Source organism: Trichosurus vulpecula, chromosome 2, assembly GCF_011100635.1.
Source record: "Trichosurus vulpecula isolate mTriVul1 chromosome 2, mTriVul1.pri, whole genome shotgun sequence".
Lineage (NCBI taxonomy): Eukaryota > Metazoa > Chordata > Mammalia > Diprotodontia > Phalangeridae > Trichosurus > Trichosurus vulpecula.
The window spans coordinates 194784280-194802430 of record NC_050574.1 but is presented as its reverse complement, the minus strand read 5'-3'; the positions used below and the strand labels follow the sequence as shown (position 1 = coordinate 194802430).

The window sequence follows — 18151 nt, the reverse complement described above, 5'->3', positions numbered from 1 at the left end:
ATTAAGAAAACAATAACTCAAATGCTGATTTATAGAGTCTGCTGATGCACACACTAAAGTTTAACAATTTGCTCTCTGTTCAATCTGGCTTCAGCCCACCATGCATATATCTCTGTCTGTTTCTGCCTATTAAGAAGCAGTCTTTTTTGGGTTTTACAGGATGCAATATCCCTATCTGCCAGGAGGGTGAACTTCAAGGTTAGACCTCAAACAGTCCAAACTCATGCTTAGATCTTTCTCCAAACTTTATTATGCCTAGACTCACTCTTCAATAATGATACTTAACCCATCCCAGTAATTCTGAATCCCTGACTAAGAAGGTACAAACCCTGTTCCCCAATCCCACTTGCCTACTCCCTTACTCTTTTTTACCTCAACCCTAACCCCCACCAATATCCTACTTCAGATATGTCCACCCCTTCCTCTGTGCCCTATGAAATTCCTGTTCCACAATTAACAAACTCTTTCATCTTAAATTTCTTCCTCCTTTCATCCTTTGTTACTCACTCAAACCTTCCTACATTTCCCGTCTTTTCTTATACCTTACGCTCCTTCCCACTCCCTGCCATATACTCTTTAATCCAGAGACACTGGTCTCAGTACTGGTATTTGCATGCAACACTCCATCTCTTGACTCAGGGCATTTTCCTTGGCTATCTTCCATGTCTGGAACTCCTTTCTCAGTTTTGCCTCCTGGCTTTCTTGCCTTCCTTTAGGTTTCAGCTAAAGTCTAATCTTCTTCAAGAAATCTTTCTTAATCCTCCTTAATAATAGTTCCTTTTCTCTGAGATTATCTCCACTTTATCCTAGATAGTTTTTGTTTGTCCATAGTTGTTTGCAAGTAAATACATTGACAGCTGGGATTTTTTCCCCTCTTTCTTTGTATCCTCCACACTTAGCACAATGCCTGGTACATAGTAAACACTTAATAAGTGCTTGTTGAATTCACTTGACCCAAGGAGAACTAGCTCCATTCCAATGACACTACGTGCCTCAGAACCCAGTACTAGCTACACTTTCTCTTATATTCATGACTCATTAGTCACACTGGGGGAGCTTGGAATACTCCATGCTCTCCATTTCCACTCCCAGCCTCTATCGCCACCACTATCACTCAAACAACCTCTCCTCCTTTGAGGTTCACAGTATCCTAATTTTTCACCAAGTCAAGATCCTGGTGCTCATCGTCTATTGATTTCCAAGGCATCCTCCTTTTTTCCATGATGAGTTCAGTGCCTGGCTCAGTCTTTCTCTCCCCCTTAGCTCCTTCCCTCATACTAAGGGACCTCAACATAAATATTGATGCCTTCTCAAATACCCTATCTAGGTCAGGGCTGTCCAACCTTAGGTCACGTTAGGGCTGCATTAAAATAAAATAATTATTCGAGGGCCGCACCCGGAATAAAAAATACAGTACACTAATAGAAAGTGGGGGAACATGTGTCATCAATACAACAGGCGAAGGCATGAAGCGCAAAAGCAAACACAAAGCAACAAAGTGACAGCACAACAGTATAAAGGTAGTTGCATAGTCTGCATCGTACAAACAGAATGCATCCCACAGATCAATCAAAAATTCTGCGTGATATGTCCCATCTGTAATACTGCTTAAAAACACCAAAGAAAATTAACATCAATGAGATTATTTATTAGTGATAGAATTAAAAAATCTAATATGCATTCCTTGCAAATTATCATTTTATTTTTTCACTGGTGAAAATTAAAACCCACAGGCAGGCCACATAAAATCTATCACACTGCAGACAGCCCTGATCTAGGTACTTGATGTACTCAATTCCCATGACCCATTTCTCCACATTATCTCAGATATCCACACAGAGATGTTCATACACTTAATTTTACCATCAACCATAAGTGTCTGACTTCCACGTTCATGATCTCCACTGTTTTTTTCCTCACCATTATCCTTTATCATTCCATTTTTCCCTTTACTTTAGGACCCCAACCTTGTTCTCATCATGACCTCTATTCCCTTTACCATTAAGTTTTTTTCCCTAATTCTTCACCATTGTACTGGCTATGTTTTTCTCTCTTCCATGTCTTAACACCAATTCAATTCTATACTATATTCTGCTTTCAAATTCCTTGCACCCTTGTTCTATCATGGATCACTCCTTGACAAATCTCTATCATTGACTATTCTCACCATCCTTCTTTAGTCCTATTCACCTGCTGCTGAACAGAGCTGAAAGAAATCATGAAAATTTGCTGACTGGGTTCACTGCAAATTTATGCTAACCAATCTCACCTGGGCCCTCACTGCAGCAAAGCAATCATTCTGGTCCTCCCTGATTGATTCACTAGCCCACTCTTCACATCATGTGATTGATACTTCTTCAGCTCTCCTCAGGTCTCCTACCCTCTCAGCTGAAGATCTTGCCTCAACATGTTTTGGAAAATATTGAGGCCATTCAGCTAGAGCTTCCCCTTCTCCTCATCTCACCACACTCATACATGTTCCATCACCATCTCCTCCTTCACTCCTGTCTTGGATAGAGGTGGCTCTTTTCCTTGCTGAGGTCAATCTCTCTACATGTACCTTTGATCCCTACCCCATCAGTATTTTCCAACAGATTGTGCCCACTATATTTCTATTTTCTTTTCCTTAATCTCTCCCTGGCTACTGGCTTCTCCCTTGCTGCCTACAAACATGCCCATGACTCACCGCCCCCGCCCCGGCTCCTTAAAAACCTTTATTTGATCCTACTGCCATCAATACTGGCTATCTTCCTATAACTCTTCTCCCTTTTTGGCTAAACCCTTTGAGAAACTCATCTACACGAAACATGCTACCCATCTCCTGACAGAGAGTGTTGGCCTCAGGGTACAAATTGAGACATGGCCAATGCAGAAACTTGTTTTGCTTGACTATGCATATTTGTTACAAATGTTTTTCCTTTATTTTTCAGTAGGAAGAGGAGGTTTCAAGGGAGACAAAATATTTTTGTTCATTGAAAAAAATTGAATTAAAAAACGTTTCTTTTTAAAAAGATTTTTTAAAATAGCACCTCCATTTCCTCTCTTCTCACTCCTTTAAACCATTTACAATCTAGTTTCTGACTTCATCTTCAACTGAAAATGTTCTCTTCAAAGTTACCAGTGATCTCTTAATTGTCAAATTAATGGTCTTTTTTCAATCCTGGTTCTTCTTAACCTCTCTGCAGCATTTGACCCAGGCAGTCACCTTCTAAATACTCTTTCCTCTCTGGACTTTCATGAAACTGCTCTCTCTCCTTTCTCCTCCCACCTGTTTGGCCATTCTTTGGTATCCTTTGCCTGGGTCTTCATCCATTTCACACTCAATAAATGGAGATGTTCTGTAAGGCTAGGTCTTGGGTCCTCTTCCCTTTAATCTCTGTTCTCTCCACTTGGTAATCTCATCAGCTTTGATGAATTCAGTTACCATTTCTATGTGGTTGGTTACCAGCTCTATAAGTCCAACCCTAGTCTTTCTGCAGAGTGATGCTCCTATACTACCAACTGCCTTTTAGAAAACTCAAACATGACATCTCATAGTCATCTCAAATTCAACATATCCAAAACAGAACTCACTATTTTCCTCCTCATTAGCTTGTTATCTATACCTTCACAACATCTCAGTTCTCCTTCTCTCTACTCACAAAGCCACCGCCTGAGTATAGGCCCTCATCTCTTCTTACCTGGACTTTGGCAGTAATTTTCCAGATAGTCTCCCTGCCTTAAGTCTCTTCCCCTCTCTCCAATCCATCCTCCACTGTATTACCACAGTGATTTTTCTAAAACAGAAGTCTGACCGTGTCATCCTCTACTTCCATTCCTACTCACCACCTGCACTCTGTGATCTCTATAGTTTTCAGTTCTCTCCAGGATCAAATGAAATGCCTTCTGGTTTTTTGCATTTAAAGCTATTTATAACCTGATCTCTTCCTACCTTTACACTTGCATTATGCTTTACTCCACCATCCAGCTAGCCTAATCAACTTGCTCTTCTTTACACAGTTCTTGCCCCGGCTCCATACCTGTCCACAGCTGTTCTCCATTCCTGTGATGCTCTTCCTCATTATCTCTCCCCCTTAGATTTCCAGATTTTCTTCAAGACTCAGATTAAATCTTACCTTTTGTATGAGTCCTTTTCTTGTTTCCCCAGCTATTAGTGCTATCCTCTCTGTGGCTGCCTTCTATCTGCTCTCTATATATCTTGTATATTCCTAGTTATTTCCATTTTGTTTGCCCCCATTAGAATATGAGCCCTTTGAGAACAGGGATGTTTTTGCTTTTTATTCCCATATTTTTTGTGCTGGTGCACAGTAGATGATTAATGAATGTTTGTTGACTGACAGCAGTTGACAGCAGCTCAAGAAAAAGAAAGCAAATTCATTTCATTAAATACATTGACAGGAAAAGCAATAGGAAAGGTGTATCTCTTAAGATTTGATAAAAGAAAAAATGAAAAGAAAAAATTCTGTAATAAAACATTACTTTTTCATAGCATCAACTCTGCAATGTCCTCTTTATTAAATTGGGCTATTTTCACATAGGGCACTTTTTTTTTCATTTCTCAACTAACTTATTGATCTTTCTGTAATGCTCTGGGCTTATTTTGTAGCCATTAATGATAGTCTCCTTCTTATATAAATAATTCTGAAAACAAACTCTTCTCTGACAGGGACAGAATTAAGCACAAGAAGAAACAGAATTTCATATGCCAAGTTATTACTTAATTCTAGAAATAAACTTTGGGTTTTTAATTAAGTGCGATATGTGCCTTAGTTGATCCAATTTATAACCAAATAAACAAATAAAGCCCTACTTGGAAGCAAGGCAAATAGCAACTCATTACAGTGCTGACAAGTTTCCCTTTCCCAGTGCAGCTCAATCACTGGAGGACTTTCCAGTGTGTCAAAAATCATTACCATTATGGTCACACCTTTAGGTTAAGATAACAGTAACCCAAAAGTACCTTTTAAACTGTAATTATTTTACCTTGACTCATTGGCACGTTTCTATGTGATTATGCTAATTTGCTTACAGACTTTTTAAACTGACATGGATGAATGAAATCTTATAAAATATGGCAGTGCCATTCAGCAATAGATAAAAAGTCAGAGGATACCCACAAAGGGTTCTCAAAATAAGAATTGTAAGCTCTTAACAACCATATGAAAACTTTCTCCAAATCACTAATAAGGAAGAGAATGCAAATCAAAACAATTTTTAGCATTTACTTTATACGTAGCCAGTTGGTAAAGATAACAAAAAGTGGAAATAATCAATGTAGGAACGATTTTCAGAATGATTGACATATTGATGCCCTGTTGGAGGAGATGTCAATTGGTCAAATAATTCCAGAAAGTAGTTTGGAATTCTGTTTTTAGAAAATGTGATTAAAATATTCATCCCCTTTTACTAAGGGGTCTCACTGCTAGGCATATGCCCCAAGGGGTTCAAAGACAGAAAGAAAGGTCCTATATATACATATATACATATGTATATATTTATGTATATATTTATATATGTAACAAAATATTCATATCATCCCTTGATGGTAGCCAAGAACTAAAACAAAGTAGGGTCCTATCCCTTGGGAGTAGCTAAACAAACTGTGGAACCATAAGAATATATTAATAATTAGAGAAGGATAGGGAAACTTATGCAGTGTGAAGCTACACCAGGAAAATAAATGCATATTTATTTATATATTTTTATATATGTGTGTGTGTAGCTACAACAGTGTAAATGGAAAGAACACAAAAATGAAATTGAATACTATATAATTATAATAATCAAGAAGATTGGACTTGAGAAGGGATGAGAAAAAGAGCCTGCCTTTCTTCTTTACAAAAGTGGAGAACTAAGGGGTAGAATACTACATACTCTGTCAGTCTCACTTGATGTATTTGTTAGTTTTGCCAAACTGCTTTTGTTCTCTTTCTTTTTAAATTATTTATTAAGAAGAATGTCTCACTAGGGAGAGGAGGGGAAGGAATATATTCAGAAATGGAAGTAATGAGAAAATAAAAGTTATTTTGAAAAATCACCACCACCCTGCCCCTTTGATTCAGTCAGTCGCTAAACATTTATTAGGCTTCTGTTATGTGCCGGGCACTGTGTTAAGCAATGGGGACATAAAAAAGAGGCAAAAGGCCGTGCCTACCCTCAAGGAACTACAATGATTGGTTCCTCCCAAAACCTCCATTTTAAGGAAAGAACCCAGTCCAGTCATATTTTCATTCCTCTCTAGGCTCCCTTGATGACTCTCTGGGCTTTTTTTTTTTTTACCGTAGTTCCTTCTCTCTGTCACTTCCTGCCTTTTCAACTTCCTTTTATGTCTTATTTTCCCCATTATAGTATAAACTCCTTGAGGGTAGGGACTGTCTTACTGCTTGCATTTGTATTCCCAGTACTTGGGAATGTCTGGCATTTAATACAATGTCTGGCATATAATAAGTGCTTAAAAAATGTCTGTTGACTTGATTTCACACACACACACATACACATACACACACACACACACATACACACACACACATACACATACACACACACTATGGTTCTGAATTGGTCATGTGACAAGATATGTGTTGATAGGGTTAAGTTTGAGGAAATTGGTCTATATGTGGATCTTTGGTATTAATATTCTTACAGTTTATAAAAGTTCCATATTATTCTGTGTACTACATATAACACATACTATTCTTTATAGGTTGGAGGGAGACTGCCTGAGGATGTATGAATTAACTCTTAGCTGACTGAAATGTTTAGTAAACAATATCTACTTCTACTCTAATATGCTAGGCACCTTGAAAGCTCTACTAAGACAGCAAGTCTAGATAACACACCAAAGCTGGGGCCCCTGAAGAGCCAAGGAAATAGATGTGCAGGTAAAGCTAGACTTCCCAAAAAAGAGAGCAAGGCTGCTGAAGGAAAATATAATCTACCTCAATTCCACGTATATTTGCTCCATGTAATAGACAATAAAGATACAAGGAAAAGAGGCAGTATAATATAGTGGATGGAACTCAGCACATTGCTGTTGAGTGATGATGTTGGACATGGAATCAGAAAGTTTTTAAGTTCGAATTTTGCCTCTGAAACTAGCTATGTGTCCATAGGCAAATCACTTAACCTTTGAATTTCAGACAATTCATGTGACTAGGATTCAGGAAACATTGTAGGTTCAGGGACAGGGCAGGGTTTGCCATAGGTGGGGGCATATGAACTGACTTCTCATTGGATAAATCTGTAGTGATCCATACTACTAGAAAAGAAGCTGGCATCCTCTCTTCCCAAGGCGATAGAGCTGAAGGATAGAAAGTTGATTCCCTGAGATCTATAGAAAGCTCAGGAGTTCCACCTAGCAGAGTGGTTGCCCATACCTCGCAGAATGAGCAGTATGGGAATCCTAGGATTGGAGCTTTCCTGATGAATATGATCAGGATGATGGCTCACAGAACCACTTGGTGGTTAAACATTGATGGATAAAATAATAGACAGCTGACACAAAGACTAGATAATAAACCTTTTGTTGAACCTAAAAAAAAGTAGGGCTCTCTTTACGCTCTATATTTTATGGCACTCAGCTTCTATATATAGACAACAATGTGGTGATTATACAGTTATGCTCCCCACTAGTATAAGTTTTCGCTTGACTTAGAAAGAGATATATGGTGCTGTTGGAGCCAAACTATTATCTTGGGGATCTGCTTCTTAAAATATCATTTGTTCTGATTTTTTTAAAAAGTTGAAAGCTGAGAGGAAGGAGCCAAGATGACAGTATAAAGGCAGTGATTTGCCCGAGCTCTTCCAAATTCTCTAAACAACTTTAAAATAATGCCTCAAAACAAATTCTGGAGTAGCAGAATCAACAAAAGGATGGGGTGAAACAATTTTCTAGCCTAAGACAGCTTAGAAGGTCAGCAAGAAATGTGTGTTTCACCAGGGTGAGAGTGGAGCATAGTCTAGTGCAGGCTGTGCCCTGGCAAGCCAGCAACAGTTGTTGGAGGTAACTGAATTAGCAGCTGTGATTTCCGGAGCTCTCAGCCCATCCACAGTAAGGGGGTCAGAAAACTGTCAGAAGGAGATTACAGGGGATCTTTTGCTGGCACTAGAAGCAGGACTCTGTTTTATTGCTTAAATGAAGTTCTACATCACAGTCTCAGGCCAAAGAGAAGCACTAACACACTATAGCATGCAACCACAGGGGAGTGGAGACCCTGGTCACAGTTCCAGGGCAGAAAAGAATGCTTGTGGTTGCTCAACTGACAGAGCATAGTTCAGGAAAGCAATGACTATACCTCTCCTTAGATCATACTACCTCAGAAGAACTAAAAACTTACAGACTCCCAGAACTAGTTCTGAAAACAGCTTTACAAAAAACCTAAAGCTTGGGACAGTAACCCCTCTACTCTGGGAACAGAGCCAAACTTTAGCATAAAGTTAAAAGTCAAGAGATAGGCTGGGAATATGAGAAAATGAAAAAAAAAAAGAGCCTGGCCATAGAAAGTTACTATGATGACAGGGAAAGTCAAAACACAAACTCAGAAGAAGACAACAGAAGCAAAATAGCTATATGCAAAGCCTCAAAAGAAAAATGTAAATTGGTCTCAGACCCACCCCCGCAAGAATTCCTAGAAGAGTTCAAAAAGATTTTAAAAAGTAAGAAAGGTAGAGGAAAAATGGGAAAAAGAAATGACAGTGATGCAAGAAAATAATGAAAAAAAGAGTCAACAGTTCAGTAAAGAAGGCGCAAAAAATGCTGAAGAAAATAATACCTTAAAAAAAAAACAGCAGAATAGGCTAAATAGTTAAAAAAAAAAAAGCCCAAAAATCCAATGAAGAGAATAACTTCTCAAAAAGCAGAATTGACCAAATGGAAAAGGATGTACAAAAATTCATTGAAGAAGAGAACTCCTTAAAAAGTAGAATGGAAAAGGAGGTACAAAAGCTCACTGAAGAAAATAATTGCTTAGAAATTAGAATTGGGCAAGTGGAAGCTAATGACTCCGTGAGACATCAAGAAACAATAAAACAAAAGAATGAAAAAAATAGAAGAAAATGTGAACTAACTCATTGGAAAAACAATTGACCTGGAAAATAGATTGAAGATAAATAACTTAAGAATTATTGTACTACTTAAAAGACATGATCCCCCCCCCAAAAAAAAAACAAAAATAAAACAACCTAGACATCATATTTCAAGACATTATCAAGGAAAACTGCCCTGATGTTCTACAGAATAAAATGGAAATTGAACGAATACACTGATTACCTCTTGAAAGAGACCTCAAAATGAAAACTCCCAAAAATATTATAGCCAAATTCCAGCACTCCCAAGTCAAGGAGAAAATATCGCAAGCAGCCAAAAAGAAATAATTAAAATATCATGGAACCACAGTGAGGATAACGCAAGATTTAGTATCCTCCACATTAAAAGATCAGAGGGTTTGGAATATGATATTTCAGAAGGCAGAGGATCTAGGATTACAACCAAGAATCACCTACCCAGCAAAACTGGATGTACATACCTTTATATATAATCCTTGGGGAGGGGGAGAATGTATATTTAATTAAGCAGAGGTTTTTCAAGTATTCCTGATGAAAAGACCAAAGCTTAAAAGAAAATTTGACCTTCAAATACAAGACTAAAGAAAAGCATAAAAAGGTAAACAAGAAAGAGGAATTGTAAGGGATTCAATAAGGTTAAACTATTTACATTCCTACATAGCAAAATGATACTTGTAACTCCGAAGAACTTTCTCAGTATTAGGTCAATTAAAAGAAATATGCATAGACAGAGGGCATGGGTGTGAGTTGACTATGATGGGATGATATCTAAAACAATAAAATTACGGGGTGAGAAAGAGGGATCCACTGGAAGAAGGAGGAAGGGAGAGGTAGAATGGGATAAATTATCTCACATAAAAGAGGCATAAAAGAGCTTATATAGTAGAGGGGAAGACGGGGGTGGACAGATAACACTTGAACCATACTCTCATTGCATTTGGCTCAAAAAGGAAATAATATACACACTCAGTTGTATTTAGAAATCTACCTTACCCTACAGGGAAGTAGTAGGGGAATGTATTAAGAGAAGGAAGGTGAGCTGATAGAAGGAAAGGCAGATTGAGAGAGACAGTGGTCAGAATCAAAACACTTTCGAGGAGGGACAGGGTGCAATGAGAAAGATAAAAGAGGGGAAAATATAAGATGGGGGGAAATATATGGTAATCATAACTGAAAAAACTTTTACATCAAGTTTCTCTGATAAAGGCCTCATTTCTCAAATATGTAGAAAACTGAGTCAAATATATGCGAATACAAGTCAAAGGATGTGGACAGGCAGTTTTCAGACAAAAAAATCAAGCTATAGTCGTATGAAAAAAATGCTCTAAATCACCACTGATTAGAGACATGTAAATTAAAACAACTCCGAGGTACCACCTCACACTTATCAGATTGGCTAATTGACAGAAAAGGAAAGAAAAGGAAAATGACAAATGTTGGAGGGCATGTGGGAAAATTATGACACTAATGCACTGTTGGTGGAGTTGTGAACTGATCCAACCATTCTGGAGAGCAATTTGAAACTATATTCAAAAGACTATAAAACTATGCATAGCCTTTGACCCAGCAATACCACTACTAGATCTGTATCTCAAAGAGATCAAAAGAAAAGACATACATGTACAAAAATATTTATAGCAGCTCTTTTTGTGGTAGCAAAGAACTGAAAACTAAGAGAATGCCCATCAACTTGGAAATGGCTGAACAAGTTATAGTATGATGGAACTATTGTGCTGTAAGAAATGACAAGTAGAAAGCTTTCGGAAAAACCTGGAAAGACATTAGCTGATACAAAGTGAAATGGACAGAACCAAGAGAACAGTGTACATAGTGACAGCAACTTTGTACAATGATCAACAATGAATAACTTAGTTATTCTCTGCAATATAGTGATCCAAGACAGTTCTGAAGGACTTATGATAAAAAATGCTATCCACCTTCAAAGAAGGAACTGAAGGAATCTGAAAGGAGATAGAAGCATACTTTTAAAATTTTTCTTTATTTTTCTTGGAGCTTTTCCCCTGAGACTGTATTTTCTTTCTCAACATGACTAATACTGAAATACATTTTGCATGACTGCACATGCATAACCTATATCAAGCTGTTTACCTTCTCAAAGAGAGAAAAGGGGCAAGGAGGAGGGAGAGACTTTGGAACTCAAAATTTTAAAAAATATTAAAAACATTTTACATGTAATTGGAAAAAATAAACTATTTTTAAAAATTGAAAACCTTATCTGTACTAAACTTCTATTTTCAACTTAAAGAGTTTTGATTGAGATTTTTAATATATTATTTGAGAGATAGATGCACATTAAAGAATCTGATCATACCTTTGGTTTACATCTCTTATTTTGTCAATAGCTTTTAATTTTTTTTATATTTGAGGACCTGGCTATCAGCCTATAGTAGAGATGATTCCATTAATTTTAAGATAAAATTATTTTTAACACAACATCAGTATTTTATTTACCTTTGTATTATCTACAATACAAATACTTTTATTTTTAAAATTGTTCTTTCGTTCGTTATATTTACTTATAGAGTTATTTTTTTAATGTGGAATCTTTTTAATTTTAAGAATATTTTATTTTTCCCAATTCCATATAAAAATAATTTTCAACATTCTTTTTTTTAAGTTTTGAGTTCCAAATTCTATTCCTCCTTCGCTCCCTCTTTCCCCTCTCCCTAAGACAGTAAGCAATCTGATATAACTAATACATATACAATCATGTAAAAACATTTCCATATTAGTCATTTGGTGTAAGAAGACTTGAACAAGAGAAAAGTAAGAAAGAAAGAAAGTGAAAAATAGTACGCTTCAGTCTGTATTCAGACAATATCAGTTCTTTCTCTGCAGACGGTTAGTATTTTTGATCATGAGTTCTTTGGGATTGTCTTGGATTGTTATATTGCTGAGAACAGGTAAGTCTTTCACTGTTCTTCATCATACAGTATTGCTGTTACTGTGTACAACGTTCTAGTTTTGTTCACTTCGCTATGCATCAGTTCATGTAAGTCTTTCCAGGTTTTTCTGAAATCATCTTGCTTGTCATTTTTAAGATAAACTTTTTAAAGCAAAATATGAAGATACTGAAAGTCAATATTCTTTTATTCCATTCAGATTATGCTAATAATATTTTGTAAAACATTAGTCCCAACAATTTAAATTGAATTAATTGCAATTAGTTGCTTTTGAGTTTTGATGCATCCTACATTTTTCAAGGTCCAGCTCAAGTGCCTCCTTTTCCAGGAAGTCTTCCCTGATTCCTCTACATGAAAATGATCTCTCCCTTCTTAAATTATCCACAGTACTTTGTCAGGTTTTTTCCTTTTCCCTTAACACATCCTAGCTATGTAAAGGGCTTTTCCAACATCAAACTACTATGTAAATTATAGCTATAACCATTATTGTTATTATCATGAATCATTCTTATTTGTGTACATATTATAGCCTTATTAGTTTGTCGGCATTTTCCAAACTTATTCAATGTCATTGTTAAACTTTGTGTCCCTATCACTTTTCACAGTCCCTGCATAGCATAGAAATGATTCATGAACATCCCTCTTCACTAATAAATATTTGTCTAATTGAATTAGCTAAAAACAACTCTATATTTGACCTTCCAGAAAAATTTTCCAAAAGTGCTTCATCATAGAGTGTGTGTTGAACCTGAGTGCTCTGGAGTGGATAAATCAAATGCTATTTGTAAAGCACTAAGCACAGTGCCTGACACCTAGAAGGCACTATATAAATGCTTATTCCCTCCCCCCTTCCCTTTCCTTCACATGTGAGGAAACTGAATTCCATGGAGCCCTAGGTTACATAGCTAGTTAGTGTCAGAGGTGGGATGATTGATTGTACGTCCGTCATCTGAAGACTAGTCTAGCAGAGTTCTGATGTCTCTAATTGCTGTCAATCAGAGCAATGCAAGGAGAGGAGAATTTCTTCTTAAACGTAGATAAGTTGTTATCTGCATTGGTGGAGGAAATATCCATATTCAAATTTATACCACTGCATGCATATACTGTACATTTCAGCCAAAATGACCTGTCATCTATTCCCTCTACACATCTCATTTCCTGCCACCATGCCTTTGCCATGCCCCTCCTCACTTCTGCCTCTTGGAATCCTTAACTTCTTTTGAGTTTCAAGTGCCACTTCGTACATGAGGCCAGAATGTTGGACTTGGAGTCAAGAAGACTTGAGTTCAAATCCTGCCTCAGACACTTACTAGCTCTATGACCCTGGTCAGGTCATTAACTTCTCTTAGTCTCAATTTTATCACCCAAAAAGTAGGGATATTAATATCACCTACCTCACAGAATTATTGAGAGGACCAAATGAAATCACATGTAAAATGTTTTGAAACCTTTAAGTGTTATATAAATGCCAGCCATTATTACTATTACTGCTCCCAAAAGTTAGCTTTGAATTTACCTTATACATATCTACATATATAAAATAGTTTACATTATATGTAAGGTACTGTGCTAAGTTCTTTACAATTATTATCTCATTAGATCCTCGTAACAAATAATAATCCTCATAACAAACAGCAGGTTTTCCTGAATCCAAGCCTGACCCTTTATCCACTTTGCTACTTAGCTGCCGTCTCTGAAGGAAAGAACTATTTCCTCTGTGTCTTTGTATGCTCACCAAGCACAATGTCCATTGCATAGTAGTTGCCTAATAAGTGCTTGTTGAATTAAATTGAATTAAAAAAATCATGGGTCTTATAAGTTTTGATGTCTGTATCTTAACTGATATTTTTCAATACTTAAAGGAGCTCTGATTTCACTAGTGTAACTACACCTTCACCAATACAGGCTGCAACCTCTCAGTAACTTAGTAGGTATTTCTGTGGTTGAAGCCATGAGCCTCTCCCACCTTTGTTAGACTGATCTCGGGATGACATTCACTCTTAGTTGCTGCCTCCACACTCAAAGTCTTTCTAGCTTTGTAGGACCTGTTTTCAACAAGGCAGGATCATCTCCTGGACACTATTAGGAGTAGGACTGTAATGGAAGATATTTAACAAAAATGCTTTCAATATTTCTTTATTTCTCTCTCTCCCTGAACAGAGTTCCAAAAAAGTGGAAAGCATCCTTAATAAAGATCATCAGAACAAGGGAATTTGTAGAAATAAGGAGGAAAGTGCCCAGGATCTAGATTTTGTGCCAAACCTAATGCCAACTGGAGCGCGACCAAAGATGAAAGTAAGTGGCTGTATTACAGAATATTCTTTCTAATGTACTGAGCACCACAAAAGCAATGTTATTTATCATAAGGGAGAAATAACACTGTGTATGCTTCATTAGTGTTGCTTTCAATTAACTATATCACAGGCCCTGACAGTGTTTTTTCGTCATGGCATGCATATGTGGGTATGTGTAAAGAAAAACTAATTCTTAACACAAAGATAGAAGGGGGAAAAGTACAGTGTGTGATTGTCTTATTCGTGATACAGTGGCTAGTCTGTTATAGTGAAGGGAGAGGTATCAGCTGCTGTATGTAACCAGTTAACTCTTGACTCTCAGCAATTATCCCGAGTCCATCCAGTAGTCCCAAACTCTCCACAGCTGTCCCTCTGGATTTTCTACAGTTGAATGGCACAATCCACACTGCTCAAAGTCCCAAGAAAGAGACATCTGGTATGAGAGAAACCAGATCCACCAGCCACCATCTGCTGCATAGAAATTTTATATATTTGTATTACCCTCTGCCTTCTCTTTTCCAAATGAAATCATTCCCATTGTTTTATCTTATTTACATGCTACTTAATAAGGATTGAAGAGCATTGTATTGGAACCATCCTTATCCATCTAATTTTCCAAACTTGTAGTCATTTCTGTGACGACTGAAATCACTAAATCCATTCTAAGTGCCTTACAACCCTTGCTGCTTATGGAGCCCCTAAGTATGTAGAACCTTGTATGTTTGAACCAGTTTGGGTTATAGAGAGAAGCTTGCTTTGTGAAATAATGATTTAATAGAACCATTTGGGGGATCCCCTGAGGCATTCTTTTATCAGTTCCTTTCAATATTATATTAGCTTTAAAGATTAATATTTTATTATTGACCAATATTAAAATCGTGGTCTGCTAAAAACCCTTAGATTTTTCTTTTATATTTGTACCTGACCAGTCATTCCCATCCTGTCTCCTAGACATCAGTGCATAAGTCCCTAACATTTTTCTCTATTGAATTTTCTCTTGTCTGCAAATTCAGTAATTTTTCATGAAATGGAGCTTAATTCCTGAATTCTTAGATATTCTGATAGAATGTAAGTTCCTTGTGGGCAGGGACTGTTTTGCTTAGCATTGTGCTTGGCACTTAGAACACATTTAATAAGTACTTATTCTTTGATTGAGGTGTTAGCAAACTTAGTTAAGGTAATGTCATATGAAGACTTAATCGCCATCTTTTTATTTCCATTAGATAAACTGACTTGTGGGAAGAATATCATTGAAAGTTTTGTTTGTTTTTCACTTGTACTCAATGTATTTTTCTCTCTACTTATCTGATTTCCTTTATGTCTTAATTTTTTTAAAAAAAGTTTTGAATGCATTTATTTAAATATCCTGATCATTTTAGAATAGACTTCCTCTCCTTACCCCACCCTCAATGCTCCTTCTTTTGTAACAAAGAACAGTTAAGCAAAACCAACTGACAAAGTGACCATTTTTGAAAACATATGTTTGAACCCATGTCCCCAACAGAAGGAGGGAGGTACATTTTCTCAGACCTTCTACAGCCCCAAGCTCTTGCCATATGCTGACACTAACTTAGTTGTTGCATTTGTCTTTTTTGTCTCATCTAAAGGGTCTTTAGTTCATCAGTTGTATTGACATTAGTTTAACTCCATGTGTGACTTTAGGCTTCAGTTCCATCAAATGTAAAGTGAGGGAGTGAAGTGGATTGCTTCTGAGGCCCCTTCCAGCTAGGGCTCCACATGAGCTGACGTTCCTATGATCCAAAGATAGCACATTTTTTTCTATACACTTTCTTCTACTTGAGTTTGTACATCTTTAGACTTATACAAACTCTTAAAAGAAAAGCCAATGAGAGTTACAAGTCAAGGAACTGGGCAGACAAAAAAAAGTGCCACTTGTGTTTGGCACTGACTTAACAACAGACACTACTTTGGTTTCTTGATGATATTTGCAGTTATATCAAGTTGGTATCTCTGAGATGGGCATAAAAATTCACTTCTGTCTGATCTCATCTATTTGGTCAAGATGTTCCTAAACTAAAAATAAAATACTTATGGAAAATCATATCACATACTCACACACACACACACACACACACACACACACATACACACACACAAGCAATAGAAGTTTCCTCTCTCTCCTCCAGATGTCAAAGCTACTTATAAATACCAAGATCAAGACATAAATTCATCTTTTTCTCCTTCACCACATCTACCCACATCACATTTACCATCCACTAGGCTTCTTAGCCCATACAACCTCATTTTCAAAATATTTCTCACCTGATTATTATGATTCAGAATATGCCCAGGATATGAAGTTTTGTTAGAAACTTGCTTAAGCCTCCTTTGGAACTCATTCCACTAAAAAATATTAAATGGTTTAAGTGTTTAGAGGTTCCAAACCACTTACTTTCCAAATTCCATAATTTAAAAAAGGAAAAGCAGCCACAGCTTAGCTTTCCTGTAGTCTTATGCTATTCTTATAAAGACTGCCTGTGTAGCTAATGAGCAGCAACAAGACAGATTGTTCATGTTCAAAATGAAAATGTTACAAATTTAGTTAGGTTTTATGACATCTTGGCCTCATTGAGTCTCATTTTTGCTGAAAGAATTTTGAGATTAAGCCCCAAGGGCAAACATCTTAAGTAAATCTGACTTGGGTTCTAAAAACAGACAGACAGGGTCTTTCATTGCTTTCTAATAAAGAGAAAAGGAGTGTATATATTTTGAGAGTAGGGATGGTAGCATGTAAGGGTAGGTAGGGAATGGACCTCTGATTTGACTAGTATAAGGAACTCTCAGATGAAGAAGCTCCTTATATTGATGCATGTTGGCACCTTTTCTCCAACTGTAGTCTTTTAAAGAGCTGTCTAAAGCAGTGCTTCTTAAACATATGGGGTTGCCAAAAATTTAGTAATAGTAAAAGGTTTCTGAATAATCAATGACCAAAAATTAATTTAAAATCAAATATGTAATGAATCCAAGGTGTTTCTGGCGGTGCTCGCTTGTCTTGCATCTAGCAGTTTCACTGCAGTCTTGGTTCTGAACACAAAGCAAGCACACTTTGCACTGCACATACCCTTAGGCCATGCAACACCAACAACCTCTGCCTAAACAGGAAAAGGGGTCCAGAGTGGAAAAAGTTTAAGAAGCCCCATTCTAAAGCACTGAGGTGTCAAATGACAGTCACTTATGTGTCAGAGGCAAGGCTTGTACTCAGATCTTCATAGCTCCAAGGCTGGCTCTCTAACCACTATACCACACTGCCTTTCTAATGACAGCTAATAGAAACTGACAGTTTAGCTCTGTAAGGATGAGGAGGGATGACTGAAGGATAGCAGCAAACTCCTAGCATAGACTTCCAGAGCACTCCTCAGTGTAAGGAGAAGTGGGGGTGGGAGGACCCATTTCTATTGATTTTTTTTAAGATTAACAATAAAAGTTTAAAAGGAAAAAATGTCATTATCTTTACCTTTGATATCCTAGCCCCATACTCATTGCATCTTAAGGGACCATAATTTATTTAAGAGGCATTTGGGACCTATTTTAGCTACTGTTCTAATGGTGTTGTAAAGTCTTATGACTCTGTTTTGTGGGGAGCTCTTAATTATCCTAGAGTACACAATCTAATTTGCAGATCAGTCCATTCTGAAGTAGGCTGACTGTAAAAGGCAATTTGGGCATATTGGACATTGCCATTATTCAAAACAAAAGTGCCATCTAAGACAGGAACTGATGTAAGGGGAAATGAGGTAGAAGAGAAGTATTTGACTTTAGATGCTGATATCACAACATACACAGCTTTTTAAAGTGCTCTGTCACCACTAGCATGTACTGGAGGCACTAGCTGTCAAGATGTATTTCTGC

General features: G+C 37.0%; 1 protein-coding gene across 1 annotated transcript in view; it reads left to right on the top strand.

Annotated features, from left to right (window-relative positions):
- LOC118836889 overlaps positions 1-18151 on the top strand; it is a 180379-nt gene that overhangs the window by 77522 nt on the left and 84706 nt on the right. Inside the window, exon 3 of the mRNA XM_036744007.1 lies at positions 14148-14282. Coding sequence (XP_036599902.1) covers positions 14148-14282 — 135 coding nt within the window. The remainder of the gene's footprint in view (positions 1-14147; positions 14283-18151) is intronic.